The sequence below is a fragment of the Triturus cristatus genome, chromosome 9 (genome assembly GCF_964204655.1).
Source record: "Triturus cristatus chromosome 9, aTriCri1.1, whole genome shotgun sequence".
NCBI lineage: Eukaryota > Metazoa > Chordata > Amphibia > Caudata > Salamandridae > Triturus > Triturus cristatus.
This window is the reverse complement of record NC_140592.1, coordinates 404,516,274-404,537,007: the sequence shown is the minus strand read 5'-3', so window position 1 is coordinate 404,537,007 and position 20,734 is coordinate 404,516,274. Positions and strand designations below refer to the sequence as shown.

Below are 20,734 nucleotides of genomic sequence, written 5' to 3'. Positions count from 1 at the left end.
TGGCCAGGCCTGCCCTGTCCTTAAGGCCTGCTGTTTAGCAGCAAATCTCCAAACACCAAATGCAAGAGTGCATTTTGGCATTAGAATAACATCTCGTTTGGACAATCAGAGCAAAAACACTGGCCCAGGTTTAAAGCAAAATTAGCAACTGCTTGCAATTGGAAACTGCTTTGTGATCAGAGTAGGTTGTCACAAAGTAGTGTTCAGAGATAAGGCTGATTATTAACTTAATCCAACTCCTGTCTTACCTACCAGTGTCCAAAGTTTGTTTAAATTGTCTGTAATTCAACCATTGTGTTTAGTGTGACAATATTAAACTGTAGAATTATAGCAAAAATGGTTGGGTAAGCAGAGATGGGAGGGAACATTCTTGGACTGTCTCGCAGAACCGGTTTGGTTTACTTCTCTCCAAAGTGATGTGCTCAGGTTGCCCTCTAGACACAGCCTTTGTGCAAAGTGATGCTTTTCACAGCAGGAAGCAGTGGGTCTGGCTCCAAAAAGAGTACCCACAACAAGACACTGTGAAGTGTAAGAAATCTGTGCCTAGTTGTCATTCAGCCTTACTGAAGAAGAAATTAGGGACAAATAAAAAGACAAGCATCACCTAAAGACTTCCTCACCTTCCACATCAGTCTACAGTCTCACCCCAAACCATCAAACAAATGGCTGTGCTCGGGGAGGACTAATCAGCAGGCACTTGCTAACAAAAGGTCTTGTGGAATTTCTAAAGGCAGCCTTGTCTCCATTCTCCTCACTTCAGTGTCTGGGTTGCCACCCTTCAACCACAAGAATGCAAGCACTGTCTGTGGTTTCTATCCTCATCCCCATGCTTTGCTATGCTTTACCAGAGGCATCAAAAATTGACCCTTCTTTGCTTTTGTAATTGATACTGTGACTCAGAACTTAAACGATAAACATCAGAAGCCACACACCCCAGCATCTGCAGAATCTCAATTACATATTTGCATTATTTACCTGGCATACCCGCTCACATTCTTATGATCATGAGATTACTGATTTTTTTTAGTGCAGTCTAAGGTGCTCAATATTTCCCTTTACACTTCCAACCCCTGAGCTGATCATTTGTCCTTGCTGAGGTGGTGATCTAGCAGTAGCCTAGCATTAGAAAGACTGTTCACATAAAGTTCTAGGGCCTAATATTGAACTATACATTTTCTTACAGTTTTGTGTCCTCGCATTGCTTATGGGTTCCAAAAGCCTCTTCTATGTTCCCAAATACAGCAAGAAAAATTGCTCTTGACCTAAATCTTCAGATTGTTGTCTCTCCTTTATAATTTTGAATTACCTCTCCTTACTTTCCATCCTCTGTATGCCTCCTTTCTTGGAGTCTAGTCTAGTCTAACATACGTGTAGTTCTGCCTTAATTTCTATTATTGCATTTCTGCAAATGGTCCATCATTTCAATTATTACAACCTCTCATTCTTAGAAAGCTGTATCCCTGCATCCTAACAATACCAAATCTCCTTTAGCTTATCGATTAATCCAACCAATCATCTGCATGAACTCACATAACCCTTCCCACTAACATGTACATGCATGGAATAGATCACTTGAGAGAAAAAGGCTAGTCCCGTGGCTAACAGTAACCAAATAGTACTATATTAACCACTAATCTTGGTTTCTGGAGCAGAGTGCTTCCCAGTGTGAAATGCTTCACGGCCTGGTCTGGGAGTAGTAAGCCCCATACAACTGACACATCTAAATCCGTTTAATTTCATCTACCACAAAGAAATTAGAATGGTTTTCTTGAGAGCACAATGCTAATCTCATTCAACAATAATAGCCACTGACCTAGTGTTCCTGAGCAGCGTGCTGCCTGCCATAAAGCATGTCAATACCTTTTCAGGGGTAGTGAGTGCTATATCAATGCAATTGCCATGCAATACAATACATACTTATGCACATATTTTGCATTGCCAATTGCTCTACTATTTGCCGCGGTCATATCAATGCAGCCCCATAGTCATGCCAGACTGCTCATCCTATGCTTCTTAGGAACGCCAGTCTTCAGTAATCAAGGAGAAAAAACATCTGAAATACAAATGTGCTGCAAGGTTTTCAATATCTTTACAAAGTAACATTGAAATAAGTATTTGAAAGGAGAGTGAGGGGTGCTGCAAGCTTAAATTCCCCAATTAGATCAGACCCAAAATTTTCACGTCAAAGAGTTCTCAATATGGCCCTTTTAGGGGTTAATGGAGTTGTAAGTAATCCAGACAAGAACAATGTTTGATTTGTGGAGCAAGGGCTAAATACAGTGGATAACCTGATGATGGTATTTCCATCACTCTAGGGATAGGCAGAGCGCTATGATGCAGCATACACAATCAATGCGCGATACAACAAGAGGACACATTGACAAGTCCCATAGAAAGAGCTTGTTTTTAACTTTAAATGTGAGCTTGGTGACCAATGAAGGTCACTGGAGAGCAGTGGAGTGTTGCGGTGGTGCTGCCTGAGCTGGTAGCCTCAGAGCAATGCCAACCACCACTTGAAAGTGTCATCTTGTGCAGCAGAGCTCATCCAATGCCCTGGGCCCAGCTTATTAAATTCCAGTAATGTTCTTGAACGAGCACCTTGGCACATCTTGAGAGGAATACTGATTAGAGGTAATAAAAGCCTTTTGATGCTTAATACCGGGAAAGCAGGCAGAGGGCATGATGAGGAGATAGTGAGGGGGAAGCGTAGGCAAGCAGGAGATAGGTGGGATACAGAAAAAATGGGGCGAGAGGGGTGAATATAGGAAGAGTAGTGAGAGGGTAGGCAGGCAAGGCTGAAAGAAGAAAGGCAGGAGAAGATAGGGATGATAGGAAAAAGACCAGCAGAAGATGGACAGGGGTGGTGATGAAAAAGGAATGTTGCTGCAAAAACAATGACAACTCAAATATCATGGATACGCATTTATATTATTAAGTATCATTTTTCTATTCGTACATTTTATCTTCATCCTTGCAAATATACATTTATGTCATGAAGGAACATACATGTGGAGTCAAGTACAGTAAACATGTATGCACTTATCTGTACTTACCTTGATGATATTTTGGTTGTTAATAATTATTAATACTTTCCATATAAAAGTTTTGTAACACAATATAGAAAATTCAACATTATATTCCAATACAATACCTGACATGGTGTAATGTTGTAGCCGACTTAAGGCAAAGGGCGGTAGGTCCAGCATACGGAGAGTAAGGAGCCGAGAGCAGAAATAGGAGGGCGGAAGGGGCAATACCAATTTCTGTTTAAGGCTGGGTCTGAAGGGAGAAGGAGTGGGCTAATGAAGCTCCTAACAATCATTTAATGCAGAGTCCGTGTCGCCTATACTGCATGTGTTGACATGACAACTGGCGACGAAGGTGGTCACTAGATCTGGTGTACAGCTCGTGGCTTTGGTAGAATGCAGTGGAGAAGAGCCGGGAGCCCACCCTGCGTGTGTCCACTTCGGGACGTGCCACATTACTCAGACGTGACCTCAGGAACTCACCCTGGTTGCGCACAACTACTGGTGTAGTGCTGTGGCACGCTGTCAGGAACCCAACCTGGGCATGTGTCTCCTCCTTTGTCCCTGGTGCCTGTGAGCCTGGAAACTGCGCCGTCAGGAGCCCACCCTGGGCATGTGTCTCCACTGTCTGCCTGGTGTGCCTGTGAGCCTAGAAGCTGGCTCTGGTTGCAGGCTCTTCTGTCAGCTGCCTGCTCCTGCCGACTGGTGAGTGCACCCCCGCGCGCCCCTACATACTGCACAGTCTGCCCTTTGTGCCTTGAGCCCCTGCACCAGGGCCCAACAAACCAGTGTGAGGTCAGCCCTGCTTGACAGACATTTTAAAGTCAGGCGGACAGCCCAATCAGCTGCCAGAAATCAAGGGTGGTCATCTTGAAGCCAGGCACCTATAATACACCAAAAGGGGAGCAAGCAAAGCAAAAAAATATATATATCAGTGCACACCAGAAACACCACTAATAGTATTTCTAAAAGTATTACACAAGATACTTACTGTATCTGTTGCAACATTGAACGCCTCGTCATTCTCTTTACCAGTGTGGGTCACATGCTCTCCTGCTCCAAAACAAAATAAATAAATAAATAATTACCTCCAGTTTCAATGTCAACCTCTCCCAGCCAAAGTTCCAGCATATCACTACAAAAGTGCATTGCCGGTGCCAGGTGATCTGTTTGTGAACCCCTCCCGCCACGGCCCTACTTACGTCGTGGACAGCCATTAGTGGCATCCTTCGCTTGGGCAAACAGAATCAAACATGTCCACATCTCCCACTACTGGACGACGCCACGATTCGCAGAACAGGGGAGCCGAGTCACAATCTCCTACGTCATCGTCGCAGGTGGCAGGACACCGACTTGCCATGCTGGGGGTTCCTTTTCTGCGCCCGCCAGAATCTTTAGCTCTCATACCTGGTGTAGGCATGGGTCTTCGCTGGCAGAAATGGCTTGAAGACTTTGAAGACTTCATGAAAGCGTCTCAAGTCTCTGACCCTGATCAACAACTCATTGCACTACGCAATCTTGTCGGGAAGGATGTTGACCGAATCATCAAGGAACTACCAGCTTATGTCACGTCTTCATGCGCGAAGCACTCAACAGAAAATTTCTTCACAAACGGAACATCGATTATGAACGCTACACCTTCTGTTGGAAATGGCCCTTTTTGCAGTATTATCCCCAAACTTGTTGATTATTCCTCCTATTTTTACCTGACCTGTTTGTGTTGGTTTTAGGACTCTGGGCACTTTACCACTGCTAATCACTGCTAAAGTGCATATGCTCTATGTGTAAATTGTGTTATGGATTGGTGTTTCCATGATTGGATATTTGATTTACTTGTTAGTCCCTAGTAAAGTGCACTGAGTGTGCCTGGGGCCTGTAAATCAAATACTACTAGTGGGCCTGCAGCACTGATTGTGCCACCCACCTGAGTAGACCTAAAAATGTAACTCAGACCTGCCATTGCAGAGTCTGCGTGCAGTTTGTAACTGCCATGTCGACTTGGCCAGTGCACACACTTGCCAGTCCCTAACCTTCCCTTTTCTTACATGTCAGGCACCCCTAAGGTAGGCCCAAGGTACACCTGTGGGCAGGGTGCAGTGTATGTGAAAGGCAGGACATGCCATGGTGTGTGTGTGTGGCATGTCCTGGGTGTGAATTACAGTCAATTTCGTTCTTCACTATTGCAAGGCTATCTGTTCCCCATAGGACAGAATGGGGAGTTTGTTTATAACATCTTATAGACAAAACTGGCCTGGGGAATTAGGTAGGAAAATGAAGTTTAGTATGCCTGAACTCAGAATCTAAAGATGCATCTTTTAGTGAAGGTGATTTTTACATTCTGTGTTTGAAAATACCACTTTTATAAAGTAGCTATTTTGTTGCTCAGGCATCCCATGTGCCTCTGCTGAAATGTGGATTGCCTTTCTGGGTTTTGGATGACAGAAGGCTGGGGAGCAGGAGTGGCTCCAGATAGTCTAGGTGGGTCAGGAAAGGGCTGAATAGACCTGGGCGGCTATGCGGGATGGGGGGGGGGGGAGATTTCCTTGCACCTCAAAGGGCCTGGTCTGCCTCTGACAATGCCGTCTTCACTTCCTGCCAGGAAATCACACCAGAGAAGGCAGAACTGGTTCTTGCTGGGCACAGGCACTCTTTGCCCAAGAGATCAAAGGATTTTTGGATATAAATATTGGGGCCCAGACCCCTGAACTTTAGAACTCTTTTGTATCAAGAAGACTGCCAAGAAGAAGTGCTGGAGAAGCTGTGAGGAGGACCTACCACTTTGCTGTGTGCTTTGCTGTGTTGGCCTGCAGTGGCTGTTTCTGTCTTGGGCAGTGAAAGAACTGGACTGAACTTTCTGCAATCTGCTTTGTGAGTTTCTCCAAGGGCTTGAGGTAGAGCTTGCCCCCTGTTCAAGAAGTATCAGGAACAACAAAGACTTCAAGCTCTTCTGCCCGCCGAACTGGGGACTGTGTGTTTTGTGATGTAACAGAGGCAAAGCAACTCGATGACGTCTACAATGCTGCTGCCGACTCTGTGTCCTGCCGGCACCGCCGCGGGCACCGCCGCACAGTGACCATGGTCTTACCGACGCCGCCTGCTTACGCCACCGCCGAGCCGCTGCTCGCACCGCGACCTGTGGGCACCGCACTGCGCACGCCTCACTTCACGAAGACGCCTTGGCACCGCAGAGGGCGCCGCCGAAATGCCACACTACAACCCTGGTCTCACTGACGACGCCTGCTGATGCTGCCACTGAGCTGTTGCTCGCACCGTGACCTGTGGGAACCACACTCCGCACCGTCTCGCTTCATGATGACGCCTTGGTATCCCCGACAATGACGCTCCATGCTAAATTCGATGCCGCTGCTTGCACCGTGGTTCAAGGGCACCGCTCATAAAGTTACACAATGCACCGCCCTCATCCCGCACCTCAGCCTTGGCCTACCGACGCCAGCGCCGTCGACTCCAGTTCTTCAGCCGACGACAGCGCTTCAGCAACGATGCACCGTGATCTGCTAGCACCATGACGAGCACCGCCTTCATCTCGCACCGCGACCCTGGTCTCACCGAAGACACCATCTGACGCCACCACCCAGCCGCTGCTCGCACCGCGACCTGAGGGTACCGCACACCCCACCGCTGCACTTCACACCGCATCACCAGACACCTGTCAACGCCAGCGCTCCTGACTCCAATAGAGAGGAGATTGACCTGCAACACATGTGGCTTCGAGGGCCCCGACGACTCCTACACCGACCTACGGAACCGACGCCTGCAGACGCCGTGTTTTCAGAAACTCAACAAGAGGTCGCCGGCGCCCTGCATTTCTAAAAGGTACTGTTTGCAGATCTTCCTGACACCGTAGCTGGCTCGCAACGCCGCGGTCAGCCAGAACTGTTTGGATTTGTTTGCTCACGATGCCGTGATAGCACCAGACGGAGCTATCGGCATCAAGGAGCTGTTTTTAAAGCGTCTTTTGATTCTGTAGATTTTTAAGTACTGTATTGTAGATTTTTATCATTTTTGGTCTTGTATATAAAAATATTGGATATTTTTCTAAACTTATTTGGTGTCCTTTTGTAGTGCTTACACTGTATTACTGTTGGTTAAGTGCATATGCTTTACACACTGCCTCTAAGATAAGCCTGACTGCTCATGCCAAGCTACCAAGGGGTTGACCAGGGATTATTTTGGGAGTGTAACTCCCTTATCCTTACTAGAGTGGTGATTTCTGCCTGGCTTTGGCACATGTCCCAGCCTGCCAATTTCTAACACCTTCAATCTGGCCTCCCAAGAGAAAGTTTAATCCATGAGAGAATTCATTTTGCGCCTCAAACAGCTAGCACAGTACTGTGCTTTTGACTCCTTCACAACTGAAGACGCTCTTTGCCTGCAAATTATCAAAGGATGTCAATCGGAATCCCTACGCAGACGTCTTCTAAAGAAAATCTATTCCTTGGATGAAATTGAAGAAATGGCGAGAGTCAATGATCAAGCAGAAGAACATGCAAAAAGGATGGAAACTGGAAAAGGTGAAAAACGGGAACAAGTCTTCCGGCTTCAATCTCAACACACGGACAGCCATTCCTCCACAGGCCAATGACCATCCAGATCTAAGGAGTACCCTCAACAACCAAGTTGTCATCGCAGTTCTAACCGGACTGATAAGAGATGGGAACGCCAGTTCAAATGCTATCGCTGTGGACAAGACTTCCCACACTCCGAGCCATGTCACGCACTAGGCCAGAAATGAGGTCGATGTGGCAAGGAAAACCATTTTGAGAAAGTATGCAGAGCAATGCACAAAGACACTCACAGACAATCGAGTCAATCCAGTGCTAGTCATCATGCCAGGGCAGTAAGGGACTGCAGAGAAACCTCTTCCAGCTCGTCATGTTCATGCTTCTATTCTCATGGCAATATCAACATAAGAGGGGGGACGAGGAGCTTTTTGAAAAGGTCCTGTACCAGGGCTCCCAAATTAATTATGATAGCAGTAAGATGGTAACAGTTCCTTATGAATAAAAGAGGAGGGAGTCAGACAGCCAATAGGGCTGTGGAAAAATGTGAAGTGTCTCCAAGTGGGTTTGAGTGTGCCGAGAAAGAGTGAAGGTACTCCTGTGTGGATCTAGAAGTGCCCTCACACACCCTAACAGGTGTATAGCATCATCATTGGGCTGGTGCTCCTCATGGGGGTGGCGCTGCAGTCCCTCACCGTCCCGTTTGATGGGGCTCTTTGTCGGAGATCTTTAAGGAGTTTGCCGCATTTGTGCATGGGGGTGTGTGGGACTAAGTGGTGGTGGTGGTAGTGAGTGAAGTCTAAAAAGAGCCCAAGGACACTTGCAATTTATTCAGGATGTCCTAGGGGTCTGGTTTAAAATATATCACGGGGATGGAGAAGCAATCTCAGTTGCCTGTGTGAGAGGGGAAAATGAAACAAATATAATCCCTCTTCTCTCACCCGTGTGGTGAATCGTATAAGTGTGTCAAGGGGTCGACATGTTTCGCGCCATAAGTAGTCCCTAATCCATTAGGGACTACTTATGGCGCGAAACATGTCGACCCCTTGACACACTTATACGATTCACCACCACTTAGTCCCACACACCCCCATGCACAAATGCGGCAAACTCCTTAAAGATCTCCGACAAAGAGCCCCGTCAAACGGGCCCGTGAGGGACTGCAGCGCCACCCCCACGAGGAGCACCAGCCCAATGATGATGCTATACACCTGTTAGGGTGTGTGAGGGCACTTCTAGATCCACACAGGAGTACCTTCACTCTTTCTCGGCACACTCAAACCCACTTGGAGACACTTCACTCTATTCTCATGGCACCTACAGGTCGCGACAGTCAGAATCTTGAGATCAAGGTCTCTCATGCCCGTATATCAAGACAGTGAGGAATATGTCTGCATGGTTGCAGATCCTGACAGGCTAAAGAAATACCCATGACTACATCTCCAAATGGGGGAGCACCTAGCCAAGTTTGTGCTGGACAGTGGGGCATCTCTCAATTATATTTAGTTTGTGGAATACAACAAATTGAATCCACACCCTCACCTGCAAAAAGCTGCAGTGCGAGTCTACACATGGATGTGAAAGAACCTCTTCCATGTCTAGGGCAATTTCAGGCTTCTCTAACATACAAAGACAGAACTATTCCAGCTCGTATTCATGTTATCGAGGGGCCCAAAGTCTCTTTAGCTTGCCCACAGTGGAACGACTTCAGCTGGTGGAAATACTGTACTGAGTGGATGATGAACCTGACATAGTTCACAAATTCCCAAAACTGTTCACAGGACTTGGAAAAATGGCTAATTTTCAGATTTGTCTGCACTTAAATGAACGTGTGACATCCATAGCTCAACATCATAGGAAAAAACTGTTTAATCTTCAACAGTCTGTAGAGGAGAAGCTGCAGGATCTTTCCGGGCAGATATCATTGAAAGAACGTTGGGACCTACTCCTTGGGCATCTCCAGTGGTCCTAGTATCAAAAAAAGGATCGGAAGGCAGAGTTCGTCATTGTGTTGACATGAAAGTGCCCAATACTGGCATTGAAAGGGAAAGATATCCTGGGCCCCACATCAGTGACATGGTTGCATCATCGAATGGACCACAAATATTTTCCAAGCTGGATCTTAACAAGGGTTATCACCAGCTTGAACTTCACAAAAGGTCAAGATATATCACCACCTTCTCAATCCATCAAGGCATATTCAGATACAAAAGATTCAGCTTCAGAGTATCTTCTGCTGCTGAGATCTTTCAAGAGGCGATCAGAAGGATCATTCATCATATTCCTAACACCCTTAATTACAGTGACGACATTCTCTTATTTGGAGCAACTGTACAGTAAGACAACAAAGCCCTGGATCGAGTATGCCACGCACTGCTGGATGCAAATTTAACGCTCAATAAAGACAAATGTGAATTTCATAAATCAACATTGAAGTTCTATGGACACAGGAATGAGACCAGACCCTGAAAAATCGCAGTGCTGAATGACACCCCTCGACCTCAAGATGTTGAAGACGTGCGATCCTTTCTAGGAATGGCCAGCTACTAAGCATGTTATATTAAGGACTATGCCACCATTAGCTTCCCACTGAGAAAATTAACCAATGAAGGTCATGTATTCAACTGGACAACCAGATGTGATCAAGCATTTCAATCGATCAAAGCATCCGTCGAGTCAGCCAAAAATCTGGCTTACTTTAACCCTCGTCGCAAGACTAAAATAACTGTGGAAGCCAACCCGGTGGGACTTTGAGCCATATTGGCTCAATACGACAAGGAAAGTGATCAACGTCACATCGTAACTTATGCCAGTCGCAGCCTGACTGACACTGAGAGGGGATACTCTCAACCGGAGAAGGAAAGTCTTGCTGTGGTCTGGGCCTGTGAGCACTTTCACATTTTTATCTATGGGAAGCATTTTACACTTATCATGGACCACCAAGCTCTGATAACCATATTTGGAAATCCCCGGGCCAAAATGCCACCCAGAATACAGCGATGGGGAATTTGCCTATAAGAATATACTTATACCATCATCCACAAGCCCAGAAATCAGCAAACTCAGCTGATTATATGTCGAGACACCCCAAGACATCTACAAGCTCAAACCCGTCGTTAGCAGAGGAGTACATATACTTTGTTGTGGCTCAAGCAAAACCACCTGCATTTCCTTTTGAAGCTATTATTGAAGCCACCGGCACAGATGTCACCTTGGAGGATGCATAACACTGCATTCAGACAAATAGTTGGAGACATCTAGAAGAACCCGGTCACAATAGGCAAGTTGACAGCCATGAATAAAACTCCTTTCGGCATGTAAAAGATGAATTGTCCATTGTCAAAGATGGCCTCCTGCTAAGAGATAAAAGGATTGCCATTCCAAAGCAACTACATCAAGGAATTGTCAACTTGGCACATGAATGGCACAGAGGTATCATAGCCACGAAGAGAGAGCCGGTTGAACGGGTCTGGTTCCCGTCTCTTGATCAGATGGTCGAAGCCACATTGAAAGACTTCCCCCAGTGTCAACTAGTTAGTTGAGAAGAGTCACCTTCACCGATACAAATGTCAGAACTGCCGGAGGGCGTTTGGCAACATGTTGCAGTAGACTTCTTTGGTCCATTACAATCCAGCAAATACATTCTTGTCATAATGGATGAATACTCCCGCTTCCCAATTGCCCACCTGATATCATCATCCAGAGCAGCCATCCCCATACCAGTGTTGGATGAAGTTTTCGCAGCCTGGGGAATACCTAAGGTAGTCAAGACAGACAATGGCCCTCCATTTAATGGACAAGAGTTTGCCACATTTGCGAATCATCTCAATTGTCGACATAGTAAGATCACTCCCATGTGGCCACAAGCCAATGGAATGGTAGAGAGGTTTATGGCCACTCTGAATAATGCCATACATCAAGCGGAACTTTCCAAGCGAGATATTCCAACAGCACTAAACGAGATGCTACGAGCATATCGAACCACACCCCACAGCACTACGGACAGATGTCCAGCAACCTTGATGCTGGGCCGCACAGCGCGCACAAGAACACCGGCGTGGGAAGACTCAGCTGGTGGTGCTCGTCAAGACTCAGAACACGAAGAGTTAGCTGTAATAGATGGATCCAGAAAGACCAAGATGAAAGAATATGCAGACAGTTGTTGAAGAGCCACACCACCACCCTCAAAGAAGGAGATTGGGTGCCTGTCCAAAAAGAACAACAAAGGAAAGCCGATAGTAGATATCATGCTCACCCACTGTTAGTAATCAAACAAAAGGGAACTATGATCACGGCTGCCTCCGACGACAAAAGAATAACAAGGAATGTTGCACATTTTCACCAATGCACACCAACCACAAGAGAGACACTGAATGCGCCTGAAAGTGCAATGGAGGACGACACTCATGTGAAGGGAAGTGAGCACACGTCTCCTCTTCCCTCTGCTGGAGAAGAAAGAGTTAGTCAAAACGCTGCTCACCAACCACAGCGTACTCATTGGAGACCTACATGTCTCATTGAAGAACTGTAACTATGTTCTTTTTTTGTGTGTATTTTTGTTCAGTGTTTATTGAGAATTCAGACCATGTTGTGTAAGAAGAGGGGGGATGTAATGTTGTAGCCAACTTAAGGCAAGGGTGCTAGGACCAGCATTTGGAGAGTAAGTAGGAGGGCAGAAAGGGCAATACCAGTTTCTGTTTATGGCTGGGTCTGAAGGGAGAAGGAGCGGGCTAATAAAGCTCCTTGCTATCATTTAATGTAGAGTACGTGTCGTCTATACTGCACGCGTCGACACGACACACAGTAATATAGGAAGGTCGAAAGAGGATACTTGGGGCCTGAATTAAAGTTTGACAGATGGATTTCTATGTCACAAAACATACTAGATAGCCCTTCCACTTATTGCAAGTGCAGTATTGTGTATGGTATTTTTAATTCAGTAGATGGGATATCCACCCCTTTTGTGATGGAGTATCCCATCGACCAAACTCTAAATCAAGCCCTATTTGCGGAGAGAGCAAGGCGATAGCTTATGGACAGGATAAGCAGGATAAGTTCAAGAAAATGACAGGAAAAGAAGCAAGAATATGCATTGGGAACAAAGAGGGAGGAGATGGGTCAGCCAGAGAGACTGCACATTAACTGCATAGAGTCCACATGAAAAGTAAGGAAAACTCAATATTCTGTGGTAATTCTCTTCCTATAAACTATAAGGTTCAAAAATAAAAATTGCATCAAATAGCATATTTCATAATCAATTCCCAGGTCAGATGTTGATCTATTTTTTAAAAACAGCAATTTTAAAGCTAATAGCAAAAGGCAATTAACAGCATTACGCAGCCTTTGTTATATGACAGGCACTTCTATTGAGATGTGTCGTCTGTGTGCCCATACAGTTTTTCTCCAAAGCTTGTGACCCCATTAAAGCACTGCCTTATCCCATTTTGTAGTTTTCTTTGTAATCAGATGTTACATTTGTTCAATTGTCCTGTAGTTCAGTCCTCTCAGAAAGCCCGAATATTAACCCTCCTCCCCCTGGGCAGTCACACCTTTTAAGTGGCTATATGCTGTTTTTAGGGCGTATGCCCAATCTTCGGATTTTCTGCCTGTTATATCTTCTTTTAGGTAAAATATAAATTGAGTAAATGTAGTTTGGATATTTTTACAACCCTATAGATTTCAGGGAAAAGTCAGTTTTGGTGCCTCAGGTGGGCTTTCATGCAATATGAATAGAATGATTTTGTACTACAGATCAAATCTGGGGAGGGTTTTGCACATGTGTGGAATTTAATTGTAAATGGTTTTTAATAACTGAAAGACATTTAGTTTATTCACTTACTTTACCTTTTAAGTGTCCATCCTTAGGAAGACACCTCCATGAACAGTGATCTCCATTAAACAGCAGAAGTACCTGATCAATAATGTTCATTAAATAGCTGAAAACAATGGTTAACTGTCTCCAATAAGCAGATTTACCCCTATGGCAGTCATCTTCCAAACAAACGCCATTTTCACTTTCCATGGCAGGTATTTCCACTCAACAGTCATTTCCCTAGGTTAATTTTGCCCCTTGAAATGCCATCCCCGTTCAGTAGCCGTCCCCGTTCAGTAGCCGTCGTGAGTTAGCAATTGCCCCCCTTTAGCACTGATGCCTCTGAAATGGCTATTTGTTGATTTATCAACCCGCTCTCTTCAACAGGCATCTCCATTGAGAAGCTATCAGAAGTTTTTTAGAGGTTTCTTTTAATTATATGGCGAACTAAGTAGTAAGTCTGGATGATTGTTCATAAGAGATGTTTAGTAAGTATTTTAATTTTATATGAAGTTGGATATCTTCCAACTGTATTGCATGCATAAAAGTCTACTTCAGAAAATTAAAAATTAAAAAGAAGCTATTTTCATTAGTTCTGAACCTCCTTTCGCAGTCAGTCCCCTTAGTTGTTTCCACACTTCAGACGTTTTTCCATGAGGCAGCCATCAAGTGAAGCCAAGTTCCCTCCTTAATCTTCTTTTTGTCCTCTTTTCTTTCCACAGACCAACAAGGCATCGGCCAAGGGTGACTACCATGGTGCCAGCACAGCATCACGCCAGACTTTCTTCATGGCCGTCCTATCCATTGTTTTGGGCACCTGCACATACATTGGCGCTATTGTGGCACTCATCGCTTACTTGTCCAATAAGGTGCCCACCTAACAGAGATTGACAAGGAGAAGAACACTTGTTAGGACATGTGTGCTGCAGCTATAAAGGCCTCGCCCTCCTGCTGTGCTTTTTGCTCTCTCAAGAGACAGGTATTGACCACGGGACTCGCGGCTCTCGCTCACAGAGGGTGGTGAAAGATAAAAACTCGAGAAGAAGGGGGAGCAGCCAGTGCAATGCAGAATGTTCCAATGGTACTGGTTGGTCACTTCAAAACGATGAAGCGCAGTCAGAGGAACGGACATCAGCATGAATCGAGAATGGGTGCTCAGAATATGCTGGAGGATTCATAACTGATGAATACACAGGTGCATCTGTAAATGTACCCACACATGTGTCCGCTGGGCTATTATCAGATTGTGGCGCCACTTCAACGTTCTTTTTAACTCTTTGTAACAAAGTTCTTCCTTCTTTCTCTTACTTGCCTACAGCTTCTTTTCCTGCACCATAAATGAGCTTTAACAGTTCGGAACCAGTACAACTGTCCGTCAGTGACGCCTGCCTGATGCGATGGCAACATCACGCTTACATCTGGATCCATGGTCTGGCTTCCTTGTTCTCCTTAAAAGTTCCTCACCAAATGTGTGGCATGACTGCACCATTATAATCTCCCCAGATGCGCCCCTGGGCAGTTCTGAACTAATTCTGCTGGCAGACCCACCCTCCTAGAGGTCAATACACCTTGCATGGCCAGGATGAGTTTATTCCCCCGCTGATATCACAGCCAGTGAGATGTTGTGCCTGCTTTGAACAGTGTTTGATCTGGAAAAAAAATTGCCCCATTGGTAAAAGGACATAAACGTTGGCCAGGAATGCCACATTTCCAAAGATCTCTCAATAAACCTTTTCCAAAAGGAATGGGAATATTTAGTGACAAGTTAAACCCTAATCGGAATGTATTGAACAAGATGGGCAGGGTGGCTGAGACGGGAGGACTACCTTCCACATACTGGCGGCAGCCATCTTGCTGATAGCAATCTATGATCCATAGCAGAAGAAGGGAATGTGTGCCCTAAAAGCCAAATTGTCAAATGTGGAATAAAAAGGCATGGGATTTCCCCTAACTTGTTACTCAAAATTATGCTATAAAGATCCCTGGAGCAGTTGTCAGTAGACGGATTCAATGATCTTCTTCTGCCTCCCGCTCCAAAACTGGGAGCACGCAGAAAAGAGCTAAACATTACAAAGTAACACTGCAGCAATTACCGGACGGTTACCCCAGTGGCCTGGAAAGGGATAAATGAATGAAACAACAGTTAAATTGAGCTAAATATATGGGTTTTGGGCAGTTGTAATTTCTTTTTCTCTGAAATGTCTTACCTTTTTTTTCCCAACTTTACATTTTTTGTGAACTTTACACAGTTTGTGAAATTTTACAAAATAAATAACATGATGCGCTTTCCACTGAAAATAGGATTGTGTGAGGAAAGAAAATCAACGAAAAAAGTAGTAACTAACGAAAGTATTTGTGAAAAAAAGATTTAGAGAAAACTTTTTGAATGCAAAAATATTCCGCTGGTAGCATAGCTGGCTGAAGTTCGTGAACCCCAGTAAACCTGGGCCAAACTCGATGTATTCCAAGTTCACTGAACATGGAATTAAAGTTTAAAATGTCGTCTTTCATTAGGTTCGACTACTACAGGCAGTTTGGGTCCAATTTCTAATGCCTTGGAATATAAAGGGAAGGGATAAAAGCAGGGCCGGACTGGCCGTAGCGGGCACCGGGCAATCCCCCGGTGCACCGCACGGGTGGGGGCCGGTTTTGGGCCCCTGGGGGCCGTTTTATTGCAAAATCGGCCCTGTAACAAAATCGGCCAAAAATCTGCCCTGGCAAAAAGCTTGGCGGTACCCACCCCCCCTGGGGGAGGGTGGTCTGCCGAGCACTTTGCCAGGGCCGGTTGTGGTTCCCAGTCCGGCCCTGGATAAAAGTCATAAAATCTTCCCCCATTGAGGCATTCCGTTGATAAATAAATGGTGCTGTAAGCCCCTCTTAAAACTGACCTTCCCTTTTTCTCTGGATAAACATCAGCAGACCAGTCTAGAAATATTATTCAAAGGCTGCATTGAAACCATCGTCATGTCACTTTGCATATTGTGCAGAAGAAAAAAAAAATATGTGAACAAATACGCAAAAAAAAATTGCGGACTAAAAAATATAGAGTTTCACTGTACACCAGATTATACACGGTGCCATGCAAGAGTGTTGGAAATTTCGAAATTCGTTCAACTTAATTCTGATTGATTCCAAACTGGGGGGCTTTTTAATAGTGTGTATTGCCACTGCGCTAATAATTAAAATTCATATTCTTTTCAAAGTGTAATAGTGAAGAGGATGGAGTTGGGATTTATGAAAATGTATGGAACGGAGTGCTCAATTAATGGTACATTTTAGATACTTAGAGAAGTTTTGTATACATTTTATTGGTCTAACCAGGAATTGAATGCTAAATTATTACGAATCATTAACTTTCAAAGTCTCCAAAATTTGCCAGAAGCCATTATAAAGGCAACTTAAAAAACATTTTTTCACAAACACAAAAAACTTGCATATGCCCCAAGAGCCATGAAAAGGCGAGGACGTACACCGGCAGAAATGAAAAGCCACAGGGACTACACAACGTGGAGTACAGCTGGATACGGAGATTGTCAGACACAGGCCTTATTGTAGCCATGAGCTCCATTCTCCACCCACTGCTCAGCCTTCCTGAATTCCATCAAATGTGGAATTTTGTATCTCCCTGTACAGTAAATCCAAGACTTTCTTTATAAACATGTTAGTCCCTCATCCTCCTTCCGGGACTAGGCTTCATGATTAAATTGTGTGCACTTTTTGTAATGTAGCTTGGCTTCAGCACAGGACTCAACTGGTTCTGTCTGTACAGTATGTCTGACAGATGGATTTCTTGGAAGTGGACTGGAACTACAAACCCAGAATAAATCATGGAATGCACTCTAAGCCTTGGTCTATTTTCATTCGTAACCTGGCAAGGGTACATATGACACATATGTGTGTTTTCAGGGCCACGTGATGAGTGCTTGAGTCATCATGTATGTTTATATCATGTGTGTGTGTGTTTGTTCCTGAATGTTATTAGATTTGTTTGTGAAGGGGAATGTATGCATGTGCAAGCATTCGTGTGTAGCTGAAATATGTCTGTCTTCATTTTATACTTACATTAGACATTGTGTGCACACTGACACTCAGGACTGCTCAGTTATGTGTGTCAGAATCAAAATGGTTTCTTCATGAGCCATTTTGCTACCAGTGAATCTGTCCTCTGGACAGGAAAGCATTCTAACAAACATTTCAAGAACTTGAAGCATTTATACCTTGTATACCCATTTAAATTCATATTTATTTTTATTTGGCAAATATAGCCATAAAAAATACCACAGTACAACATACAATTAAAAATCAGATATACAACCAACGAGCCCATAAAACTGTATAAAACACAATAAAATCCTAATAAAAAATACCATAGGAGTTGAGCCACTCTATATGAGAGTTCTTAATTCAGCCCCCAATAAGAAAAGGGTCATATATATACATATACCTTTGTACATACATGTGGGCTTCCAGGGTTCAAAAGGGGGTATTCTCATTTCTTGGTTAACATCATTTCCCTACCCATTTCAAATTATATTACCAATTTATTCAGCGACTCCTGTACTGCGATTAAAAATATTCCTATTGCACATGTCACATCTAAAAATCTCATGTTTATCAATAGACTAAGTGCTTGTTCCCTGCTTTCAGTTTTATAAACCATAAAAATAGGTTGTAAAATTCTTTCAGTTCTTCTAAAAACCACAAACAATCATAAGGATATGTAGGCCACTGCATTTTACTTGTGGTCCACATGTACACAGACCCTGTTCGTTCGTCATTGCAGATTTTATCTTCCAATCAACGTTACATGGGTTCATGCCAACTCTGAATTTCAATAGTGCATTTCTAAGCTTCGGGTTGGGCATGGCCTCTACATAGGGGTTTGGGGCGTTGGAGGAGCACTCCTTTTTCACAAATTTGGACTGTAATAAAGAAAGGTGCTATAGCACTCCACTTGCTGTCAATCCAAGTGTGAGCGAATCAAAGACTGTTACAAGTTAATCAACTTGTTAGTGCAGTGCACTGTTCACTAGGTACTAATACCCAAGTCTTATACGAAACAAATGATCAAAACATTAAACACATTAAACCATTATTTTAACACTGCTTCGAATTTATATGTTCATCATTATTTCATAATAAAACATCACAATTCAACAATGTAAAATGTGAATTTTACAATGGATATATGTGAATATATTGTAATCTCGATCGTATGACTGTACATATTGAAGGTAAACATTTGTTCATGTGAGCCCGATGCATTTCGGGACGAGGAAGTCCCTTTGTCAGGGGCCAACCTATAAAGAAAACATACTGTTACACTCATATCAACATTGCTTTGCTATACCTTTTTACTTTTTATACATTGAAAGCGTCATTACCCAACTCGCCACAATACTGTGGTGCATATCAGTCTCATGCAGATTGTAGTTAACCTGTTTTAGTTCAGGCGGAACTGTACGAATGTGATGTCTGTTGGATTTATCCATCCATGTGTCCCCAGATAAACGAAAAAACACAAAAGATAGAACGTGCATGTAGACCATTGTTAGTGCATGAATAAGAAAACGGTAAACTGAATGATAAAAATACGTGGTGGTAACACCCATGGTATGACTCCTAATGAGTGCTATACGCCGAAGACCATGCTCCCAAAGATAGCAATATGGCAATGTAGTGAGAAATCCAAAATAGTGTTAGACAACAAAGGGGAACATATGATCGTTAGCCCACCCATTTATCAAGAACTGAGTGGACGATTTGCTTTCCAAATAGCCTAGATCTTCTTCTCGGGCTTTAGTGTTAATAATAGTCCGTAACGCCTGCTTGGATATCTGCGGCCCTGATTTCCATTGATCAGGTTCTAAAGAAAGTTTAACACATAGATTATCTAACATGTCTAGCTTCAGCCGCCCACTTCAATTCAGTTTCCTCTAGTTCCTTTTTACAGAGGTTTGATATTTTTGGGGGCCCTTCTCTACTCATTCTCTGCCAAAAATTCTATGAGGCTTGCAGTCCCCGGAAATTCCATGCTGTAAGTTGACATTCTACTCTCACAGCCCTTATCATAGTTGCCGGAGGGAGCGCAAGAAGCTGTTTCACTTATTTACCCTCTTCTAAATTCCAGTCTACTTTGCCACCCAAGAATAAAACCTCTACACCGTATTAAAATTTTGGGCGAACCATTGCATTAAAAGCTGATAAAATAGGCCGCAAAGAGGGGCCTCCATACTTCTGCTTAAGTTGTTTGAGGCCTCATACTGAAGAGAGCGCCTTTGATTTTAACAACTGTATGTGATCCCTCTAATTTAACTTACTGTCGAACCACATGTCCAAATATTTATATTTGTCCACTTCTTTGACTCTGACCTTTCCCAGTTTCCAAAACAATAGAGCTCTTTCTTTTTCCCAGGCACCATTATTTTAGCCTTTTCTAAGTTGACCATGAAGCGTTTTTTTAAGCAATAGTCGTGAAAGGTATCCAGTTTTTCTTGTAGGCCCAATTCTGTCGTGTCTGTTATTACCAAATTGTCGGCGTATAGTAGGCATGATAAATGGGTCCCCCCATCTTGGGCTTGCTCCGCCAGCCTTATTCAATATGTAGGGTACGTCAGAGAGGAACAAAGAGAAAAGCAGTGGGGCCAAAACACAGCCCTGCCGTAGCCCATTCTTTATCTGAATTTTCTTAGATAGGGTTCCGAAGGTTTCCAAAATTACCCTGGCCCAATTCTGATAAATGCCTTTCCAGGATTAGTGACAGTATTGTTTTGTTGATTCCGAGCTTTGCTAGCATAATCCACAGCAGGTCACGATCTACTGAATCAAAAGCAGCTCGGAACTCAACAAAACAGCAAAACAGATTGCCTCGCACTTCCATTGCATTTTTTGCCATTGCCCATAGACTAAGGCAATGGTCTATGGTTGACTGGCCCTCCTTGAACCCACCTTGTTCTATTAGTATCAGATTGTATTCCTCCGCCCAAGACTTCAACACTCCTAACAATATTTTATAGAATACTTTCTACCCCACATCCAGTAGGCTTATAAATCGATAATTCTGGGGTAGAGTAGACTCCTCCTTTTTAGGTCTCGCCTAGCGACGCATCTCATGCTCTGCTCGCCTTGGCGAGACCTATTGTTGTCGGTTTGATGGGCGAAGGGGGACAGGACATGTGCACTTGCCTGGACAGCCGATGCGCACGGCATTTCCTCTCTGGCGATCTTAGCTTTCATGCGTTCCCACTGCACTCTCACTTTCGCACACTCGACCTCAGCTTCACTTTCACTGCGGCACTGCGACTTCACACAAGGCAGACAGACACATGCCGGACAAAAGATATGCACACACACGGCGTAAGGCAGACACATGCCGG

General features: G+C 44.2%; 1 protein-coding gene across 2 annotated transcripts in view; it reads left to right on the top strand.

Moving 5' to 3' along the window:
• The window catches only part of TMEM91 (transmembrane protein 91), a 272,021-nt gene extending 254,825 nt beyond the window's left edge, over positions 1 to 17,196 (top strand). For both annotated transcript variants that reach the window (XM_085625278.1, XM_085625277.1), the window contains exon 4: positions 14,081 to 17,196. In XM_085625278.1, coding sequence (XP_085481404.1) covers positions 14,081 to 14,239 — 159 coding nt within the window. In that variant the 3' untranslated portion in view covers positions 14,240 to 17,196. The remainder of the gene's footprint in view (positions 1 to 14,080) is intronic.
• Positions 17,197 to 20,734: the final 3,538 nt, after the last annotated feature.